Here is a 21087-nt window from a genome sequence, read left to right on the forward strand (position 1 = left end):
TTGTCATTGTCAATTGTGTTTTTTTTTGTAGTGTTGAGTTGACCCTTAGCCCTAATAAAGTGAGTAATAACCTTGACACTTCTTAAACACATATCACTTAACAACCATAAATATTAATAATAAAGTGTCACATCACACACACTTACTCACAAACACGCATTCTCTCACAAACACGCATTCTCACACACACACACACACACACACACACACACACACACACACACACACACACACACACACACACACACACACACACACTTAAGCAGTTACTGGTGCGTATTAATAATGCGTATTAATGAAAAAAATTGAAAATCAATCAAATAAATAACTTTAATGAACAATATGCTCTGAGGACTACAGCTTTCAAAGATCTGCTTCAATATAACATTCACCATATTTAAACACAATAACGTGTGTGAGGAGTGCATGTATGCACATGTCTGTGGGTGCGCCTTTGTATGGATGTTGTTGTTGTTGCAATCTACATTGTATCTAAGTGAATCATTTAAAACAATAACTGTAGGGGTGTACGTGTGTGTGTGTTTGTGTGTGCGTGTGCCTGCATTCGTCTGTGGGTGTGCCTGTGTGCAGTTGTTGCAATCTACATTGTATCTAAGAGAAACATTTAAAACAATAACTGTGAGGGGTGTACAGTCACAGAAGTCTCAGTTGTGAGGACTTATCTTCAATTATTTTCTCCAATTTGCAGAGCTCTTCTTTTTTTTCTTTCTGCCTTCTGCGAAGGGTATTGGACTTGATTATCAGTTCAGCCATTTTGGACCCAGCCTTTCCCTCAGCCTGCTCGGCCAACTTGTCCGCGTCCTTTTCCAGTGAGTGACAAACACGGCGAAGTACCTCTTCCTGTCTTCTGAGGTCCAGAAGCTCCTCCCCCACTGCCTTCCTCCTCAGAGCATGGGCAGCACTCTCTCTCTTTTTCTTTTCACTGTCAAGGTACAGTCTGTACTGGGATCTAGCTGATGAGGCAGAGGCAAGGAGCTCCTTTGTGAGGGGCACTTTCAAAACACCACCACAACTGTTGATCCTGTCACAAACTAGTCTCAGTGATTCCAGTGTGCGGTCATGGAGATTGCATGTCTCCACCTCTTTGTTCACTGAAAATCCTCTTTCCACAGTGGCTTGGCCATGGGAAAGAAGGAGGAGACTCTGGCAAAACTGCAGCAAGTCAGGGTAAGGCCTGCTGAGGGTTGTGTAGAAGAACACATCAAGGCGGTCCTTCAGTGGCTTGAAAGCCAGGAAACGTTCATCCCGTCCTTCCACAGAGGTCAACGATTCGAACTGTTGAATGATAACATCACCTACAATATTGACAAAAACATAATCATTAATGACATTTAAGTACATTTCAAAGTAGAACACCCTTAGAACATGGCCTTCATTTGAATGACCTTCCCTGTCCCTAGACATACTGTATTTTTTCTTACCAGCTGGAATGCCACCTGTCAATCTCTTTCCCTGAAGGAATGTCTGCACTACACTCTTCATTTGCTTGATGCACCACTCCGGTTCTTGGTGGATTTGTGTGGGATCAAGGCATGCAATGTGCCTAACCATTGGAACCTTTAGGGGGGATTTGTCTTGCAATTTCATGACAACCTTAACAAGGCACTGCAAACATTCTTTCCTGAAGGTTAGCAGAGAGAGCTCCCCTATCTTGCCTCCTGGTTTGCTCTGAAGGGCCTAACAAATAGAGAACATTAATGTTCATACAAGGATATTTATTTGTCACATATATAGAGATACTTGTGTAAAACCTGTGGGGAAAAGATGTTGGTTGTCTGCTCTCTGGGTGTGTGTGTGTGTGTGTGTGTGTGTGTGTGTGTGTGTGTGTGTGTGTGTGTGTGTGTGTGTGTGTGTGTGTGTGTGTGTGTGTGTGTGTGTGTGTGTGTGTGTGGGTGTGGGTGTGTTTGTGTGTGTGGGTGGGTGGGTGGGGGAGTGATGGGATATGTGAGTATAGTTCAGGATGAGTTCAGGATGCATAAACATTCACTGCTATGATTGGAAATTAAACTATGACAAGTTACACATTTAAAACAATCCTAACAATTTAACCAGAGTGAGAAAGAGGTTTGGTATATCCTCATGGCTGTGGTTCAGTTTAAGCCTCAATGCCAAAGGCCTGGTGGTGAAGACCACTGAAGTTTGAAAGATAACCATTAACAACCACACAATTACGATAGCTATATTGCTTACCACAGAGGTGGTTAAATAATGCCCAATGTTACTCATTCATTTTCTACCCTAATAGTTCGAAGTAACTATTTATTTGTGCCGACAGCACATTTCATGTATGACATTGAAAGTATCTGCAGTAATTACCTTGATGGCAGATTCAGCACCCAGGCCGATGTCCACATTTTTCAGAGCCACCCAGTTCTTCTCCTCAGACACCTGGATTGTGATAAGTTGCAGTGGGCTTCGGTCCTGTATAAGTTCCCTTTTAACAAATCGCCGCAGTAAAGCCTTAAAAGAACAACAAAAACTGTTAGCAATCAAGTCACACCTGTCAACTGATACAGTTTAATCACATTCAAATAAAGACAGTTACTCTACAGGAATTACATTTCTTACCATCAGGAGTTCTTTCAGATCTTTAGCAAAAAAGGGCAGCACAGGCTCGTCGGTCTGATATTTGGTCAGGAAGGGGTTGAAGCTTCGTGCAACTGACAAGAAGAACTGGAGCTTTGGAATTATCAAATTATCATCCCGTGCTGCCAAAATGATATCATATGACGCCGTGTTTGGGTTTGTCACCTTTTTCTTCTGAACAGCATCAACATATGTTAAAAGCACAGGCCAAATGTCGACAGCTCTCTCAGCCACAGGGACATTTTCCACCCATCTGTGGCCACAGAAAGATCGGGGAAAGGTAGAAGATCCTGTGGTGGCGGTGTAATCTTCTCTACGGGCAGGAACATTGTGGAAGATGTAGTGCATAGCTCGCAACAGTTTGTCTACCTGCCATGTTGCGAATCCTGCCTTCATGGCATTGTGGAGGGTGTGCAAGCCACAACTGCCAACACTGATGAGTTGTGCATCCCCATGAAGCTCTGAATGTTCGTTCTGAAGGAGCTTCAGCAGCTTGAAGTTGACATTTGGGCCATCCATACTGACAGACAGCAGGTGTCTCAAGTTGAGTTGTGCAACACATTCCTGTGAATTGTCACAAAAAACAAAGTTTATTGAAAATTTTAATCTGTCCTGTGGTTTTTGGTTATTCATAAAATAGACAATAGATAGACAGTAAATACAGTGCCAGTAAGTATAAGTCAAACGTGTTTCCCCCTTTGTAGTACCAGTATGCATCTTTCAGAAATATTAACCAAATCCTTCATCAAAATGTGACCCTGCAAGGCGAAACCAGTCGCTTTGGTAAAATGTACAAAACTAAGTTATTGTTCTCATATGAACGGCCATAAACTAAGCTTTCCAACGATATGTATATTGAGGCTATTGCTAGAACAATCGTTAAGATAACTGTATCCAAAGTGGCATGGTTCTCCTGTCATGATAATGCTAGAAGAGGAGAAAATCACCTTTTTAAGCGGCGTTGACAAATGGTATGACTGCTAATGTGTTGCATCTTCACCGGGCTTAACAGTCAAAACGTATGTTTTTCCGTGATTTGTCCACGATATGAAATGATATGTAGACTGTATACTGTCAAATTATGCGAAAACATGAAATTCAACATTTTAACCCGGATGTTTGTTTACCGTGGATTTTCTCAAAATAGCATTGAGCGCAAAGCGACTGATATCGCCTTGCAGGGTCACAAAACACACCCGACACACACGTCGTGTAGGCTAAAGCTTAGGCTAACTATGACATAAACATTTTCAAATGGGCATATAACGACAATAAGAAAGAACAAACAAGAAAATATCAACTCACTTTAATGCTTTGCAGCAAGTCTTCAGCCCTTGCATGTCCAAGAAACTGTGACCCAAAATATGAAGACGTCACGCGGTCATCTCTCCAGAACCGAACGTGAATATCCATTTGCTTCTTCTTGGCGGACTGGTTCAGAGACTCGTCAAACATGACAACATATGGCCCAGAAGCATTGATGCTATTTATAAGAAGCTTCTTAAAATGTGGAGCAATGCCAAATCCAAGGATATACGATGTCTTATCTTTGCCACAAACAAAACTTTTGGCTATGTCGGAGTCAGTGAACATGTTTTCGAACAATTCCCCAATGCCCTCATTCGAATTGAATGAATGATGGTTAGCTGCTGTGTTCAGGCACCAGAGAACCTCAGCCCTGAGGGCTGATGTTTGTGGCGGTAACGTCTGCTGTTTGGCTATCGCAGCCGTGGTGGTGCTGGTGGCACTGGTTTGCTGCCGAGGTGGTGCGACTGTTGCTGATAAGTTGGCATGATCTGCCGCGATCTGTGTGGTGCTGCTGCTAGCATCGCAAAACAACGAAATCGGCAGCTGTCCCCCCCTCACCCGAAGCCGCTGCTGGTGTATAGCCGATCCACTGTGGGACTTGATAGCAGTAATGCCGTTCCAGGTAACATTTATAGTTTTTTTGCAGACACTGCAAAATGCTTCACGGTCATTTCCTATGACGGGTTTAAGCCAGTCTTTATATAAGGGGTCATCAACCCATAATTGCGAAAACTTGCACTTCCCCATTTCACACTAAATTTGCTCGAATTTGCTAACATCAGAAAAAGTAGACTGCAACTGTGGCAAAAGGCGGCTCTGCTAACGTCAATTGTTGGAAAAAGGCGGAAAATGTTGTAAGCGTCGCTGATAGGCTATGAAGTCCACACAGGTTACCTCTACGTCATTGCTATCAACTACGCCTCACTCAGGTCCTGTTAGCACCGTATATATTTTTAAACTACGTAGGCTAGATGAAATTCAAACATGCAGACACAAATAATAAGCAAACAATGGAAACTCATTATATATTGAGGCAGAGTTTTAAAAAAATTACTACCAAGTCAAATTGCGTTTGTTACCTTTTACTACCTTTCAAGGGCCTTAATTTGGGTAGATTCTTTTTACTACCTTTTACTACCTTTTACTACCGCGCGGACACCCTGTTCTGTCCTGGACATCTGATGTTGACAGCAAGTTGGTGAATTCATTCCCAAACTCAGCATCTGTGAATTGGAGCCTGAATTCCCCTTCTATTCCACACTGCCTCTTAATTTGCTGTGTGAGTTCAGTGACAGACTCTGGAATCCCGTCTGGAAGGATCAATCTCTGGGAACTGTGTTCTCCTAAAATGATTCTGAGCTTCACTGGAGTAGCCATGCCACGGCCGTCTGTGAAAGAGGGATGATAAAATTAGCCTACATGTTACACAGAACCTTTTTTTCAAGGGATGCACAAGGGTTAATCTTAATTTCAACAGAGCAATGAGAGGACAAAATAACCATTCAACGTTAAATCTGTCGGTTACCTCATATGTCTATGTGTCTTTTTAATGTCACCATTCTGAGAGGTCCAACAAAGTAGTCTGCCAAAGGATAGTCATCTGCCAGTTCCTCAAGCTCAATCAAAACAGTTTCTCTTGCTGGACTCAGCTCAAAGGCTCTGAAATGCTCCCTATACCACCCATAAAGCCTTCTCACCATGAAACATAGTCTCTCCTGTACAATGCAAATCTGAAGAATCTCTCCAAAGTCAGGCAGTCCACTTGTAGACCCATTAGCAACTATCATCCCATTTCTGAATGTTACCCCTTTGCTTGACATACTTTGTTAAGTGAACTTCAGTTGTACCAGGGAAGTTCTGGCTGAGCTATTTCTTGTTTCAATACATCCAAAGGCACTGTTGAGACCTTTGTGATTTCCAGGGCAGCTTCATCAAAACTGGATGATACCAGTTGATAGGAAATCATTAGCTGATGCTTAGTAGCTAGCGAGAGGGGCACATTTTTAAAGGAATTGGTGTGTCGCGCAACCGGTTAAAAAAACTGTGCTTGGCCTCAAAACGCGTGGTCCATAGGCCCACAAGAGGACCAAACATCCTGATCAGTTGTGGATAGTGCTCCAGATAATGATGCTTTGGTAGCAGTCGCACATCAGGGAAGAGTTCTTGGTACTTTTGTCTGTGCTCTGAAATCTTGCTCCAAGATAGGCAATTGACTCATCTGTTTGTGTTGGCGCAACCACAAGCTCTGCAATGTCTTTTAAGTCTAACAATATTTGCCATGCAATTTCACCCTCAGGCACCAGATGCCCCAATTCTGAATGGGAGTAGTCTCAACAGAGCCCAATTTTCATGGGCATTCCCACCTATTGTTTTTCTTTTAGAAAATGTGTGTGGGATCACATGTGGCCTGTTTGTTTTGTCTGCCCACTTATAAGGGAACTGGAGGATAGATTTGTTGAGGGTTTCAAGATTGAAATATTTCTTAGATATCAGCAATGCCAAACAACGTGCAAGCTCTACTGGCACTAACCCCTCAAAAATATCATGCATAATATCTGGAGGATAACCCGTGGCAATACTGAAGTGGTCAAGAGATTGAGTGATGGAACAATGTCTTTTCACCCCAAAACAGCTTGCCCCATTCTCCTGCGCTGATTTCACATGAGTCATGGAGTTCTTTTGTCCTTAGACTGAATGCACCTGACTTTACCTCTTTTGTTTGAATGTCTGTACTTGTTGCTAAATCGGCAGATATATCCACCAGAAAAGCTCTCATTGAAACCAGCTATACTGTGAGCTCCCAGGTTGTCTGCCGCAACAACCTGAATGGTGCCTTTGAGACATCTGCCAAGCAATGGAATGAAAACACCAACTTGTTCTAGAGTTATCATATCTTCAAGAAGAGGATGTAAGACACGGTCATAACCATACTTCTTTCCATCATCAGTTTTACACAAGACCGCCAGGTAAATCGAGGATAGTGATGAATGTGAGCCTGGAGGCAAATTACTCAAAGTCCAGTTGATTCCACAAAGCTTATGCTTCTTGCGAGAAGTACCCAGAGGATTGCAAATCTCAAAGTCATCTATGTATATAGTCAACAAAATTCTTAAGTCATCCCCTGATAGAAAACCGTTTTCCTTGAAGTGTGAACCATCCTGGGAAGATTTGTAAATCTGTTGTTAACCAGTCCCCCTATTACTCTGCTGCACTCTGTGGTTTTCAACTACCTTGTCTACAAAATATTTCCTCTGAAAGAGCTGCTGCAAAGACTTGAGTACAAGCACATACTGAAAACTCCTTTTTTCCTTGGCATTGAGTATGTACTCAATGGGTTCTACAACATTAAAGCTGTCTTTGTAATACTGATTGCGGAGATAAGATTTCCTTAGGGGACCACCTTTTTCCCTATGGCTTTGAGCAAGGGGTTTGATGCGCAGAGAGCAGTGGCTACTTCTGTTATCACAGACTAATCAGTTGTGGGACTATGTTTCTAAAATACACCTTCAAGAATGTTAATGGAGAGGGGCAACATTGCTGAACTTAAGTAAAGCAGTTCTTCCAAAAACTCATCAATTTTTGTACCTGGCACATGTGCAAAATGCTCTAACTTGAGCAACGATGCAGCAAAGTTTTTCTCAATTACTTTGGAAGAGTTCGAGTTACATCCACATCACTACTTGAACAAGCACTGTGTACTTCAACTGCAGAGTCATCTTGATTATGTGCGTATTCTTCAGGATTATCAGAGGATTCTTGTGCAACTAGAGTGGTTCTAACTACACCAGGCTTGAAATCTTTCAACGTATGCGGTTTGTGTTTCCTGTTTTTGTGAGAGTGAAATGTTGCGTATATATTTGTTTCAAAACTGCAACCCACAAACATACAAGGAACAGTCTCATGACTCTTAAAATGAGTTCCAATGTGTACAAAATAATCCCTCTCCGTAGGAAGATCGCTCGAAGTGCACAAATGACAACTGAATATTGACAATTCCAGCTGCTCCTGAGAGTTTTGTTTGGGATGGGTTCTATTTAAATGAATGTGCAAAGCATTCCATGTCTTAAATGTACATGGGCAGTTTATGTGTGGGCATGGATAGCGTTGCCTATGCCGGTGCTGTAGTCTAAAATGCTTTAGTAACTCATATCTAACAGAAAGAGATTCACTACACTCCTTACACCTCCACATTTGCCCACCAAAACAAAATCACCAGCAAAAATGTTTAAAAAACATTTCAATCTTGAACTTGAGAATGGCAGATGACACCTTTTACCTGCAGTCACTGATGAAGTTGGATTGCAGACACAGTTAGACGGTTAGACAGGACACTCTTGCAACCGGACAGCAGCCACAGGAACTTTTGCATTCACAAATTGCTGTGAAAAATTGAGAGAGACCAATCAACATAAATGAAATTTAAGTTACACAGAGAACTCGCAATATTGCTGTAAATTAAGACTCATCATGACATCTGCTTTTTTTACACCGAACCTTATCAGTCCTCTTATCAGACAGAAGTTGACAAATTACTTAGTCATATCCAAACCAATTCAACAGAGTTCTTCAATTTAAAAAAGACATGGATCCAGCCTAAGTGCTAAGCTTTAAAACTGAATTAACAAATCACATTAAATAATGTGATGACAGAACTGTAAACAGAATTAACATTGCTTTTTATTTAAAAATATATAAATAATATTTCACATCAAAAGAAACAGCACCATGGTTGTTTTATAGCTGAAACTTTAACAAAATAAATAACTCAGTTACCTCTAATCATTAACCCATGTTTGTATAATTATGTTAACTCTGTGTGTTGCTGCTTGCTTACATAATACCTGACGTGGAAACGTTACTCGGGCTATAGAGCTACTAAAAAAAAAAGTCGAAAACGGTGCATTTCTGTCTGAGTGTGGTGTACTTTTGCAAGATGTTTAGACAAATGGCTCTCTGCCGTGTGTGTGTGTGTGTGTGTGTGTGTGTGTGTGTACTGCATGTAGCAGCTGCGTCTGTAAACTGCCCCGCCCCCTCGCACACAGGCGCTGGATTGGAAAGATCGCATTTTGCAGTCTTTTTGCGTATTAAAAACAGAGTTAGCGAAACTAAAACTGCAATATAATGTTTGTGTAGCGTAATACATATATGACATATGTTTTAAATGTCTCCAGTACCGATACAAAGACTGATAACATTGGAGCTTAACGGTACCAGAGTCTTTAATAATTAATTCCCGGGACTCCTTTGATTAATACCGGGGCTCGGTACCTACTGAATTGTTACATTATCCTATATTACTCAAAGTTGAAATGCTTGTTTTTGCCACTGACATGCACACGTATTATTATTAAGTGCCTGACAACATTATAACTGAAAATGCGTGGACATCAATATTTAAAATCGAGGAATATTAAGGAAACGTTGCCGATTTTCAGCCGGCTCTTTGTCACTGCAGTGTAGGCAGCATGTATGTTACTGGCCCGGGGGTGCAGTGACACAGAGCCGAACATAACTATATGCTGAGCAGGGAGAGCTAGCGGAGAGACGGAGAGTGCGACTACCGACACTGGCAGAGCGGCAACCGTCACGTAAAATTAACTGCCGAGCGAAAACCACAGTGGCAGTCAGCTCCGCATGGCAGCTAGCTTGACAGCTAATTTACGTGACGTAGCCGAATAACAGCGCAACATTCCTTTGTAAAAGGGGCTGATATTACTGACCTATAAGCGCCTGGGGTAGCACACTTTTCGTTTAACTTTCCCAGGGTAATGCTACCGTCATTTAGTTTTCAATCCTGATATCCTATATTTTAACCATCTCCCTAACTGGCAGTTACAGACGAGCTAGTTAACGACGTTAGCTTTAGCATGTTCATCGGCTCATTCGGCTTTTTAAGTGAGATACAAAATAACACTAAATAACAAATTAACTATCAACGTTACCACAATATCGCTGATGGACTAGCAGTTGATGACATTTATTAACAGCTTGGCAGTTAGATGACAATGTTTTCTGCTTACCTCCTCCAACTTTCGCCAACGGTCTTGCTTGTCTCAACGATCCTCTCTCGCGATGATGATGGTTAAGTTTACGGTTACGCCCAAATATCGAGAGTGCACACAGGATGTAGGGAAAAAACTTTCCCGCCAGATCGCGGTCAAAACTAATACAATGGCAGAGTCTGGCAGAGTTCTCTTAATACATCCATGGAAGTGTCAAGGAGCTGTCAAGAATGTAGCATGCCTTATTGTTCAAGCCGTGTTTGTCGTTTCACATCTTTACAACCGTGAACATTTAAAAGTAGATAGATTTTTGTCTCTTTTACATTAGTTGGTATCCAGTTTATTGGTGGTTATAGCGCCACCTTCTGCTCTGGAGTGGGAATCATATATGACCTAATCCCTTTGTCTCAGTTTATCTCAACATGAATGAATCTAATAAATGTGAAGTTGTTGCGATTCATGCAAACCATACATGTTTTCATCACGTTCATCTTGGAAACATGAAATTATTACGTTGACTATACATGTTACATTTTATTTGATTTAACAGCCAGCCAAAGTCCTTTTTTTGAGTGTATCTGGCTTCTCAGGCAGTATGCGTGAGCATTCAGCACAGATTGTGTCACCAGCAGTCAAGAAAAAACGTTCACTGGGTGTAGAGCAGGGGTGTCAAACTCAAGGCCTGGGGGCCAAATCCGGCCCGCAACTTCATTTTATGTGGCCCCGCAAGAACTCTGAAAGAATATAATACGTTTATTATACGGTTACATTTACTTTACAGAAGCAGGTGGCCCATAAACTACATGTCCCACAATGCATCTGGTTTTGAGACATGCGCACTGAAGAGACTTGCAATGATTTGCCCTAGAGTTCTGCTTTCAGACGTAGTTGGTTACTAAGTTATTATCCTATCGGATAATACTCCAATTCAGAGGCAATAATGTAATATAATACATTATTTTATATATATATATGTATATAGTTACAACCGGCCCTTTGTGGCCCGTGATGAAATTGAGTTTGAGAACAGAGGAACACTGTAAAAAGAAATATGTTATTTTTACGGTAAAAAACTGGCAGCTGCGGTTGCCAGAACTTTACCGTAAAAAATACGGTAGAACTTTATTTACGATTATGGTAAAAGGATATCAGTACTGCTGACTTTACGGTTAATGTTTGAGTTTTATTCCATATTTTAACATATAAATACAGGTTTTTACTACTGAAAGAAACACCTTTTTGCCATAAAATGAACATGAAAATACTCTATGAATACCGTCTAAATAAAGTTTTTGCCATTAAATTAGACTGTGTTTCACTGTGCAGTTAACAGTCTGTAATATAAATTCCCGTAATATGCCTTACAAATAAAAGTTGTGCCATGAAGAATTACAGTGGTTCCCTGTACAATTAACAGTCTGTAATAAAAAATACTACTTTCCCCATATAAATTCACGTAATATGCCGTACAAATAAAGGTTGTGCCATGAAAAATGACAGTGGTTCCCTGTACAATTAACAGTCTGTCATAAAAAAATACTACTTTTCCCCATATAAATTCCCTTAAAATGTCGTACAAGGAAATGCTGTGCTGTGAAATTTGACAGTGCTTTACTGTAAAATAATCAGTTTGCAAAATACAATACTACTTTTTCCCATATAAATTCCCTTACAAAAGAAGTACAAAAAAAGGTTTTGCCATGAAATATGGTTTTATTGTGAAATTAACAGTATAATGTAATGATTTCACTTCTAATACGTAAAATCCTCTCTTGGTCCATAGTCAAGCAGAAGTCCAAAGTTTTTTATAGTCCATTAAAAAGATCAGCAAGCAGTCAAGGGGTTTCCAATGTGTTGCCCTCCTGTAGCTGTTGAGGAAAGGGAGCAGCATGTGGACATCGAGAGTCCCACCAGGGTGGGTGGAATGGATCGGGAACCCAGGACCTAACACCAGAATCAGGGAGAGAGCAGAGAGAAAAATCACAGGATCAAAAGTCGTTTCATTTACACTTAATCTCTACTGGTAGACACATTTCTAAAGAGCACAGTATATACCACTATACTAAAGTCAATATTTACTGAAAGCGTGCATGATAGAAAACCTGTTTGTGTGGAATCACTCACCATAAATGTCCTGACTGAATGTAGAAACAGGTCCACATTGAAGGATCAGGGAGGAGAACTTCCAGCAGCAGGAGAACGCTGAGTGGAACTTGGTAGTTTGACTGGGACCAGCCCTAATGATGGTGCAGCTCTATCAATGCCCTAACAAGTGAGAAAAGAAAGTCAAAGATTAAATTGTAATATTAACAAAAACAATAATTTACTCTCTAGACTTGTATCTCTTACCTGGAAAGGTAATAATGTCAAGAAGAATCCAGTTGAGGACCACTGAACACGTTTGGCTTGGCCTATTGGAAGGGAAACAATACTTTAGACGCAGAATACAAATCTGATGTATATATTTTAAATATTCAGCCAACTTACCAGCTCAGTTCTTTAATGATGCCATCAGTGGAAACAGAACTGGCCTGACTTGAGTACTTTCATAATCATTTCCTCTAAAACAAATGATAGACTGAACCACCTACACTGTTCAATATTGTAATAGTACAAATAACCAACCCATACATATGTTATACTCTGCATACTTACCAAATGCACATATGCTGTTCATACTCTACAGACAACCCTACATTTGCACTCTTTTGTATATTGTAACTCTCCACTGTCCATCACAATACATATTGTATTGCATTACTGTGCTGTATTAACTACACTCCTGCATTTATCTATATTTGCACTTCTGGTTACATGCTACTGCATTTCATCGGATTTGTATCTGTGCTCTGCAATGACAATGAAAGTGAATCTAATATATTCTAAACTTAACAAGTTTTCTGAGCGCAAATTTATGTTTTTAAATTGCTCATTTTACCTAGCAGCCACACAAAAAATGTCACATCTCACATTTTAAAATAAAGAAAAGTTTTATTTAATTACTGTTAAGCAAAGGTTTTGGATTTTTGCTTTTCACAAAAACGACTACCTCGATGACTAAGAGTTCCAAATTCCTAGAACTATCAAGTTCGCCTGAACTTGATTGCAGCACAAAACTATTGACCTCACTCAGTAAAGCTGAATATGTACTGTGACTTTACAAACTATACCAGACACTTTTCCAAGGAAAAGTTTACATTGGCTTTCAGAACTATCAATTCGATACAAATTTAACAAATATCTGCAGTACAGTACACCTTAACCTCTTAAGCCAGAGGGTCCCCCCAGTGGACCCCCCCTCCCACCGTTTTTTTACGAGACTATGTCTCAGGGCTTCTTAACATTTATGAAACTATTAATGTTCCATACCCTTTTAACGATAAGAAACTCAGCTAACTAACAATATGAACCATTTTTAGCTAAAAGAAACACAAGAGTAATACCAAGCCTTTGAATTAGCATAGACCGAAAAAATGCTAACTAATGCTAACGGACTTTTGCACAGCACTCACGATAGCAATGCGCTTATTACTTATCGTCACTGCACAAACAAGATATCCGATTAAAGCTGAGTTACAATTAAAAAAGTGAATGCAGGATTTGATATGTTTTACGAGACATAAGGGCAGGAATTCAGAGGGAAAGGAGCAATTTTGAGCTCTGCTCTTAAAAACGTCTTTTTTTTAAGGTCATACGTCAAACGCGTCCTATTACATCACACAGGGGAAACATCTCCGCTCTCTGACCGCGGGTATTGTAGAGTTGCGTTGAGTAGAGCGGTTGTTTTTAAGGAGCTGGTATTTTTCTGTAGTTTTACATTGTATTTCACCATTTGCAATCATGGTGCAGTATTGTGTTTGTGCAGGTTGCAAAAATACCAGCCTGCCAGGACATTGAGTCCACAGTAAAAAGGACCGGAGCTAGCGTTCGTTCCTGGGTGCGTTGTGCATCCACCTCCCTGCAGCACATACTCTCCACAGCTTTATCAGGAAAGTGTATTACTTCTCTCTCCCCCCCCCCCCCCCCCTTTGCTGCTCTCTCTCTCTCCCCTCCGGTACATGGCACCGTAAGACATTGCATTAGGTAACGCTGTGGTGGCTGTACTGCTCCAGCCGTCTCCTTTGTGTTTGTTTGTTTCCCCCTGTCTGTGTTGTTTGTGTGGGCGTGGTGGCTGTCACTCCTGGCTCCCGGCTCAACCTCCACTCACCTGCTGCAATCAGCTGTGCACCCTCCCCGACTACACACCTGTTTTCCATCAAGCCATTTACAACGGCATATCAACGGAGGCTCCACAACCTTTCTCCGCCAGATCGTCAAGTATCAGCCGTATCTCGCGCCTCTCCTCCGGTACACAGCACCGTAGTGTTGAGTTGCATTAGGTAACGCGAGATATGGCTGATACTTGCGCATTAGTTTCTGTTATGGATCAGTATCAACAGTCCTGCCAGTAACGTTACTATATTATCAATGTTACTTTAGTTATAGCCTGATATATGATAGCTAACTTTACAATGTTGTGATGTGAAGTTAGCTAACATTCTGTAGCTAACGCCGGTCACTCACCAAGATAGCTGCCCAGTTCTCCACTGGTCCTCCTCACACCACAGCTCAATTTCTCTCCGATGGCCGTTATTTCTTCTAATCCTTGGCTGCTCCTGGTCTCTTGGGACGCCTAGCAGGCTCATAATTATAAGGTTGTGGTCCGTCATATGCATTTGAATATTCATGTTCAACTTCTTCTGTGTCTTCTGTGTCGAAACTAGCATTGGGATCCATGTTTATTAATACGTTACACCGGCCGCTCTCCCCCTTGTGTCCCCCGTGTTACGTCACACGCGGGAGGTCACGTGCCGAGGCTTTTTTATGCGGAAGTGAACATTTCTTACAAAAACGACGCCAGATGTCACTGTAGTGTATATTTTTGTATATTTTTTTGAAAATCTAGTGTCTTCATCATTTTCCTGAACATTTATTCACTGGTGTCTTTAACCTGGAAGTTGCTCTTTAAGCGGTGGGCTCCAGCAGGAAAAGCTGGAGGCCGGAAAAGAGTGAGACAGGTAGCGCGCAAAAGTAAAAGTGGAACCGAGAGTGATACGAGAGACAGAACGAGAGCAAGACAGACAGACATTACGAGAGCGAAACAGTTTGTCCCCGTACCACTGGTTGAAAACCACTCCTGTAGATCACTGCCGGTACGTGCGCTGGGAGCGCACCGTTTAAGTTTGAAAGTTGAAAAGTTTGTGTGTCTGAAACGCTATGTGATACAGTACAGTTTACACAGCACAGTACATGTTCTGTAGCTACTATTGCACTAAATGGTAACACTTGAATACGTTATGCAAATATGCAACTTGTTTGTTGAAATGTTAATAAATGGGAGCTTCCTCAAACAGCCATCTCTTTCCCGACCATCCCCTCTGTGCACGAACCCTTACATATGGTAATTAAACATTAAAACACCTGCGGCTTATAGTCCAGTGCGGCTTATATATGTACACATCATTCAATTTAGCTGCTGCGGCTTATATTCAGGTGCGCCTTATAGTCCGAAAATTACGGTACATACAACTTAAAATCCATTTTAAATCATGTGGTAAAACTAGTCGGAACTACTTAATCTTTTGAGTAATCAGTGCTTGAATTGGGCCGGTACTCACCGGTACGCAGTACCGGCACTTCTGATTTTTACCCATGTGGTACCGGCACTTCTCGGTACTCAGTAAAATGCCGGTACTCAGCCACCGGCAATATACGTATATATTGTAAACGCAACGCAGCGCAAATGTGGGTCTGACTCTGCCTCACAGAGGGTGACTGGCTGTCTACATGACGTGGCCTGCCGACATTGCCACTTTCATACAGATCATACTAATGCCCTCGATTGGTCTCTGTGTGTCATTCAAGCTCGGGAGGGTGTGTGTTGGTGTATGTGTGGCGCGAGCGAGCGAGAAAGCGCGCGCACCGGTTACGTGTATGGTTGTTAGCATCTGGTGCTAGCTAGCTGCGCTAACGGATATAAGGAGCTGTTTCAACAACAAGGTGGAGGGAAAGTCCTTTGCTGTCAGACTGAGAGGCTGATAACTACAGCTCTGGTGAGGTAAATTACTCTCTGAGTCTTTAGATAGTTCACTTAGTTTAAGTTATCTCAGTGGGTCTCAAACGGTTCGGTCACCATTTATGTAAACACATATTTCCATTTGAGGGGGTAGTGATGAGTAAAATATGCATGAATAATACAAACAAAATGTTAACTAGGTGAACAAAGGTAAGATAAACTTGTTGAGAGCTAAAACTAGTCTTTGCTGTTGCCTCAAAGAGGAGCAGGGGGGAGAGGAGGGAGACAGGAGAGGCCGATTCAGGAGCCCAGACACACTCACAACTATAAATGAACCAAAAACAAATAAATAAACAAGTTTCAATGTTTTTTCATATTGGATATTGTATGTTATTGGTTATGGCCATGTACTTATGATTTTATGATTATTTAAATGTATACATTTTTGTTTCATATGGGTGTAGTCTCTTTATTTCCCCCTCAAAATGCACCAGATTGATGCATTTAAGTCCAACATTTAAAAAAAAAATCTTACCGGGGGAGCATGCCCCATACCCCCCTATAGGATTTGAGGCCCGGCCCCACTGTTCCCAAATAGATTTGCAATTTTTTTTAAATAGTAACTCATTTCCATATGTTTCTTTTTGGGTAATAGATTTAAACTAGAGGGCTATCACTTTGTGCAGCAACGCTATTGACAAATAAATCCAGCAAAATGGCACAAAAAACTGGTAGTGGCCTCAGGGACGAGGAGTCATTTAACCAGCCAGTAGGAGTCAAGCTTTACTTTCTTTTATATCCATAAAGAAAAAGTAAATCTGTTTACAGTTGTTTCATTATGGATGTTGAGAGGTATCCATATATCTCTTCATTTTGCTCTCAAAGTGCACCAGATTGATGCCTCTAACTTCAATATTTTAAAAAAAATGTTCCCGGGGGAGCATGCCCCCGGACCCTCCTAGACTAGAGGGTGTCAGGTCCACTCCCCACTTATAAAAATAGCACTTTACCACTGCACCCCCTCTAATCTCAGATGCACCCTGAGTCATTTTGTTTAAGTACAGTGAGCCTTTCTAAAATATACAGTAAAGAGACAAACCCACCAGCATTATAGGATATACTATGACTTTGTGCCAAATACTTGTTGCTGATTTAGAGTACTGGCACCTTTTTTATTCCAATTCAAGCACTGTGAGTAATCAACTTCAAAACTTGTGTTTATGCTACCAATTATTAAGTAAGTGGTAATTAAAAACACCTCTGATTGTAGCGGAAAATCCTTCCCCCCTAACTCAAATAACTTTGTTGCTTTAAGACAATTTCATTAGAAGTTGTTTTAACTCAATAAACATCGATGCAAACTGTTGCGTTGATTTTCTTTGTTGAGCCAAGGCATTTGTTTTTAGAGTGTACTACTGAATTGAGAACTGCTACAGGAAGATCTGGAAAAACTGCAGTAATGGCAATGCTTATCTTCTGTGTCTCAGCCATATCTATCAGATACATAAAAACAAAAAAGAATTTGGAAGATTCTGGAAAACATCTGACATCGAAGCATATACTCTGACATTACACAGTGCTTCAATGGGACTATCTGGTATCCATTTTTCATGTAAGATGATAATGGCCACATGTCGATCAGTTCATTAATGTGTAGGCATTGCAATCTTCCACTTTCGTTTTTCACTGAGTACATGTGGTAGTGTGGAAGAAATTCTGCTGAATAAACTCTCATCAGAAAATGAAGTGCAGAACCATCTTTCACTACAATGAGGATGAGTTCACCAAACTCCACTAAGTCATCATTCCTAGTGACAACAAATTGGCCCTTCATGTATGTTATTCCATTATATTGCACATCGACAGGAATCTTTGCATTTATTTCAGTGAAGCAAAATTGTAAGACTGCATCTTGAACTTGTTCACTGTAAAGCTCGGAGTAAAATGGCGAGCTGTCTTTTATTTGCAAGGCTGGAGAACTTACTGACCCAGCTGAAAGATAGGCCTGAAAAATCTGATGTCTTTCTGAAAGAGTGAGACACAGATTTTTAAAATTCTTCAAATGCCTTGCACACCTTTTAAAGTAACTATGTTTGCTCTCAAAGCGCATAGTCCATAATCGCATCAGTGGGCCACATTTTAGAATCAATCCTGGATAGTGCCGTAAATAGTGATGTTTTGGTCTCAAATGTTTATCTGGAAACAGTGCATTCCTGGATTCTAAATATTCCTGAATGAAAGCATCCAGGTAAGTAACCTGAGGCCTGGACATTTTCTGAGCACAAATCAAGTCAACTATGTCTTTCAGTTGTACAGTAGAGTTAATTGCCAAACATCATCCTGTGGCTCTTGCACTCTGTCTCTAATTATTAGAGGCAACAGTCTTAACAAATTCCAGTTCTGTACAGCATGACCAGAAAGTCTTAGTGTTTTAGGACTGACCTCACATGGCTTGGAGGAAGCATCTGTGGTTCTATATTTGAACTGCTTAATGCGCCTGTTCAAAATAGAGTATGTGAACCATCTCTTTTTCTCAACAAAATATCTAAGATAAAGTCCAACATCATAAGAGAGGACACCCTCAAAGATGTCATGGCCAAGACATCGGGGCAAACCAGGCAGACAAACATCAAAGTGGTTCAAAGAGTTAAACACTGACCGGAACTTTATTCCTTGAACATCTGTCACATCCTCAGTCTCCAAACGATCAACTGCAGCCCTGTCATTTTCAGTGGTGCGCTCTGGTCTACATGAATTTGAGTGTCATCACCGCGAAATTGAGTTTGAGAAATTAGACAGTATCTGCAGAAATATTTTGAGAAACTGGAATTTTCAGTAAATCCACCAATGCAATGCGAGCCCAGGTTGTCTCCAGCAATGCAGTAAAGAGTCCCTTTAATGACAGTTTCATCTGCCATTGTTATCCCATTCTCCTCCAGTATTTTCAAGTCAGCCAGCAACTCTGAGAAAACCTTGGCATGGCAAAATTGTTTAAAGTCCTTCTCTCTACACAGCAAAACCAGCTGCATGTGGTCAACATTTGATCAAACATGAGGGGGGAAATTTAGTAGTGAGAAGTAAACAGCCAACATTTTGTGCTTTTTTTTTGTAGAACCCTTGCATCCTGGTATAAGACCAGCTTAAGACAAGTTGGGTTTTCCTGAAAAGAGGTGTTGTATTTAAACACCTTACCATCACAGCTGTCACAGAGAACATCTGGTATGGAGACATCATTAGAATCTCCCGACATGAGTCCCTTCCAAAAATCTGACCCTAGCATATTCTTCAAAGTGTTTAACACAGGAACATAATATGCACATATTTCTATTCTGTTCTCATCTCTGCCTAAAAACACCCTTTTGGGCTCAACATATTAAAACACTTCTCTAAAGCACTTGGCTCTAGAGTAGGCTGTTCTCATAGGCCCTGTGTGGCAAGCTGAGAACAAGTCAGAGTCCTTCACTGTATCACAGATTTTTACAATGTCCTCATCCGATACTGGCAGTGGCGGCCGGCCCATAGGGGTGCTAGGGGCGCCGCCCCACCTCTTCCCACATACAATTTAAAAAAAAAAAAAAATATTAAATAAAAAAAAAAAATATATATATATATATATATATTTCAAAAATATATATATTTTATATTTTTTATTTTTAATGAACAAGGTAAATATCATACAATTGGTATCAGTCAAATGTATAATCTACAATAAAATCTTGTTTAAAATTGTGTTACGATGTCTAAAGTTACTGATAAGTCACATGTTTCCTGCCTGGCCTTGCCCTTGGCATTAGTTTATCATTACGGGGCGCTGCCCGAGCCAAACAGCAGCAACCAGCACATTGCAAAAGTCTCAATAGTAAACTGTGCCGCCGAAACATAATTTCAGCCAATCAGCGCCGTATAATATTTTGGTCATGAGGGCGCTCACTCGGCGCCCACGTTGCTTACGTGCGTTGACGTGAGTTGTTTTTTAGACTCGTGAGGAACTGGGGTAGTATCTATAGTAACGCAGTGTAGGCGGAGCCGTGACGTCATCTTCAATGAGCTCCCCAGAAAAACAACACAGCTGTTAGCTCTTAGCACTCAGAGCTAACAGAGCTCTTCATATCTGTTCAGAAACTAGACAAAAGTTAAACAAGTACAAACCACATACTGTCTGTGTCATGGCGAATACAGTCGCTGGTTTATTTATGTCTGTATAGACCGTTGTTATGAGTGTGGACGGTCGGAGCATTTACAACGTTAGCTTAGCCAAATCTCCATTAGAAAACACGCATTTTAAAAGGTTTTTCGCCTGCCGTCTGTCTGCAGACTTGTCAAAGCCTTAATTCATGGTTTTTACTATCCGGTATCAGTATGTTGTTACTTTGGCATCATTTTGAAACGTGTATTACAATTAAATCACGGTCAAATATGTTCATCTTGTTGTAGTTGTCGCCCCCTTGACAGCGATTCTCTCTCTAGTTTAGACTGCGGTCAAGCCAGCCTCCACTCGGAAAAACGTAGTCAAGCCAGCCGTCACGTGATATTGCGGTGCGCGAATACCCTATGCATTACGGCAGAGTAAAAAAAAAATCCTCCCTCTGTGTTTAGATGAGAATAAAACAAAAACTGTCCAGTATCAAAGAATCATTTCACTTCAGTGTGATAGCAGGACATCCCATCTAGTCACTCAGAAAAAATCAGGACATTCTGATGTAGAGTTTCAAAATAAGATACCTTTGAAATCTCTATTGTATGAGTTATCATCCATGTTTTTAGATGAGAATAAAACAAAAACTGTCCAGTATCATAGATCCATCTCACTCCAGGGTGATAGCAGGACACCCCATCTAGTCACTCAGAAAAAATCAGGACATTCTGATGTACAGTTTCAAAATAAAAGACCTTTGAAGTCTCATATATGAGCTATCATCCCTGTTTTTAGATGAGAATAAAACAAAAACTGTCCAGTATTCCAGTTAATTCCCATGCATCAAGATTATTTTCATGTATGTAATTGTTTTTCCTGCACAGTGTAGAGTCTTGTTGTGATGAGAGGGATACAGGTATTTCATAAAATAAACGTGATCCCTGGAGGTTAGCTACAGAATTGATATCACAATTTAATCG

The 21087-nt window shown here is 40.8% G+C and overlaps 1 protein-coding gene across 1 annotated transcript; it reads right to left on the minus strand.

Moving 5' to 3' along the window:
• Positions 1-316: 316 nt before the first annotated feature.
• Positions 317-5080, minus strand: LOC307036989 (uncharacterized protein). The gene is made up of 5 exons (XM_079677684.1): positions 3913-5080; positions 2590-3171; positions 2338-2481; positions 1443-1698; positions 317-1316 (listed from the first exon to the last, which is right to left on the minus strand). Exons 1-5 carry the CDS (start codon positions 4660-4662, stop codon positions 655-657), a joined length of 2394 nt encoding a protein of 797 aa, XP_079533810.1. The 5' UTR covers positions 4663-5080; the 3' UTR covers positions 317-654.
• Between the last annotated feature and the right edge of the window lie 16007 nt (positions 5081-21087).

This window comes from Notothenia rossii (assembly GCF_949606895.1).
Source record: "Notothenia rossii genome assembly, chromosome: 4".
NCBI lineage: Eukaryota > Metazoa > Chordata > Actinopteri > Perciformes > Nototheniidae > Notothenia > Notothenia rossii.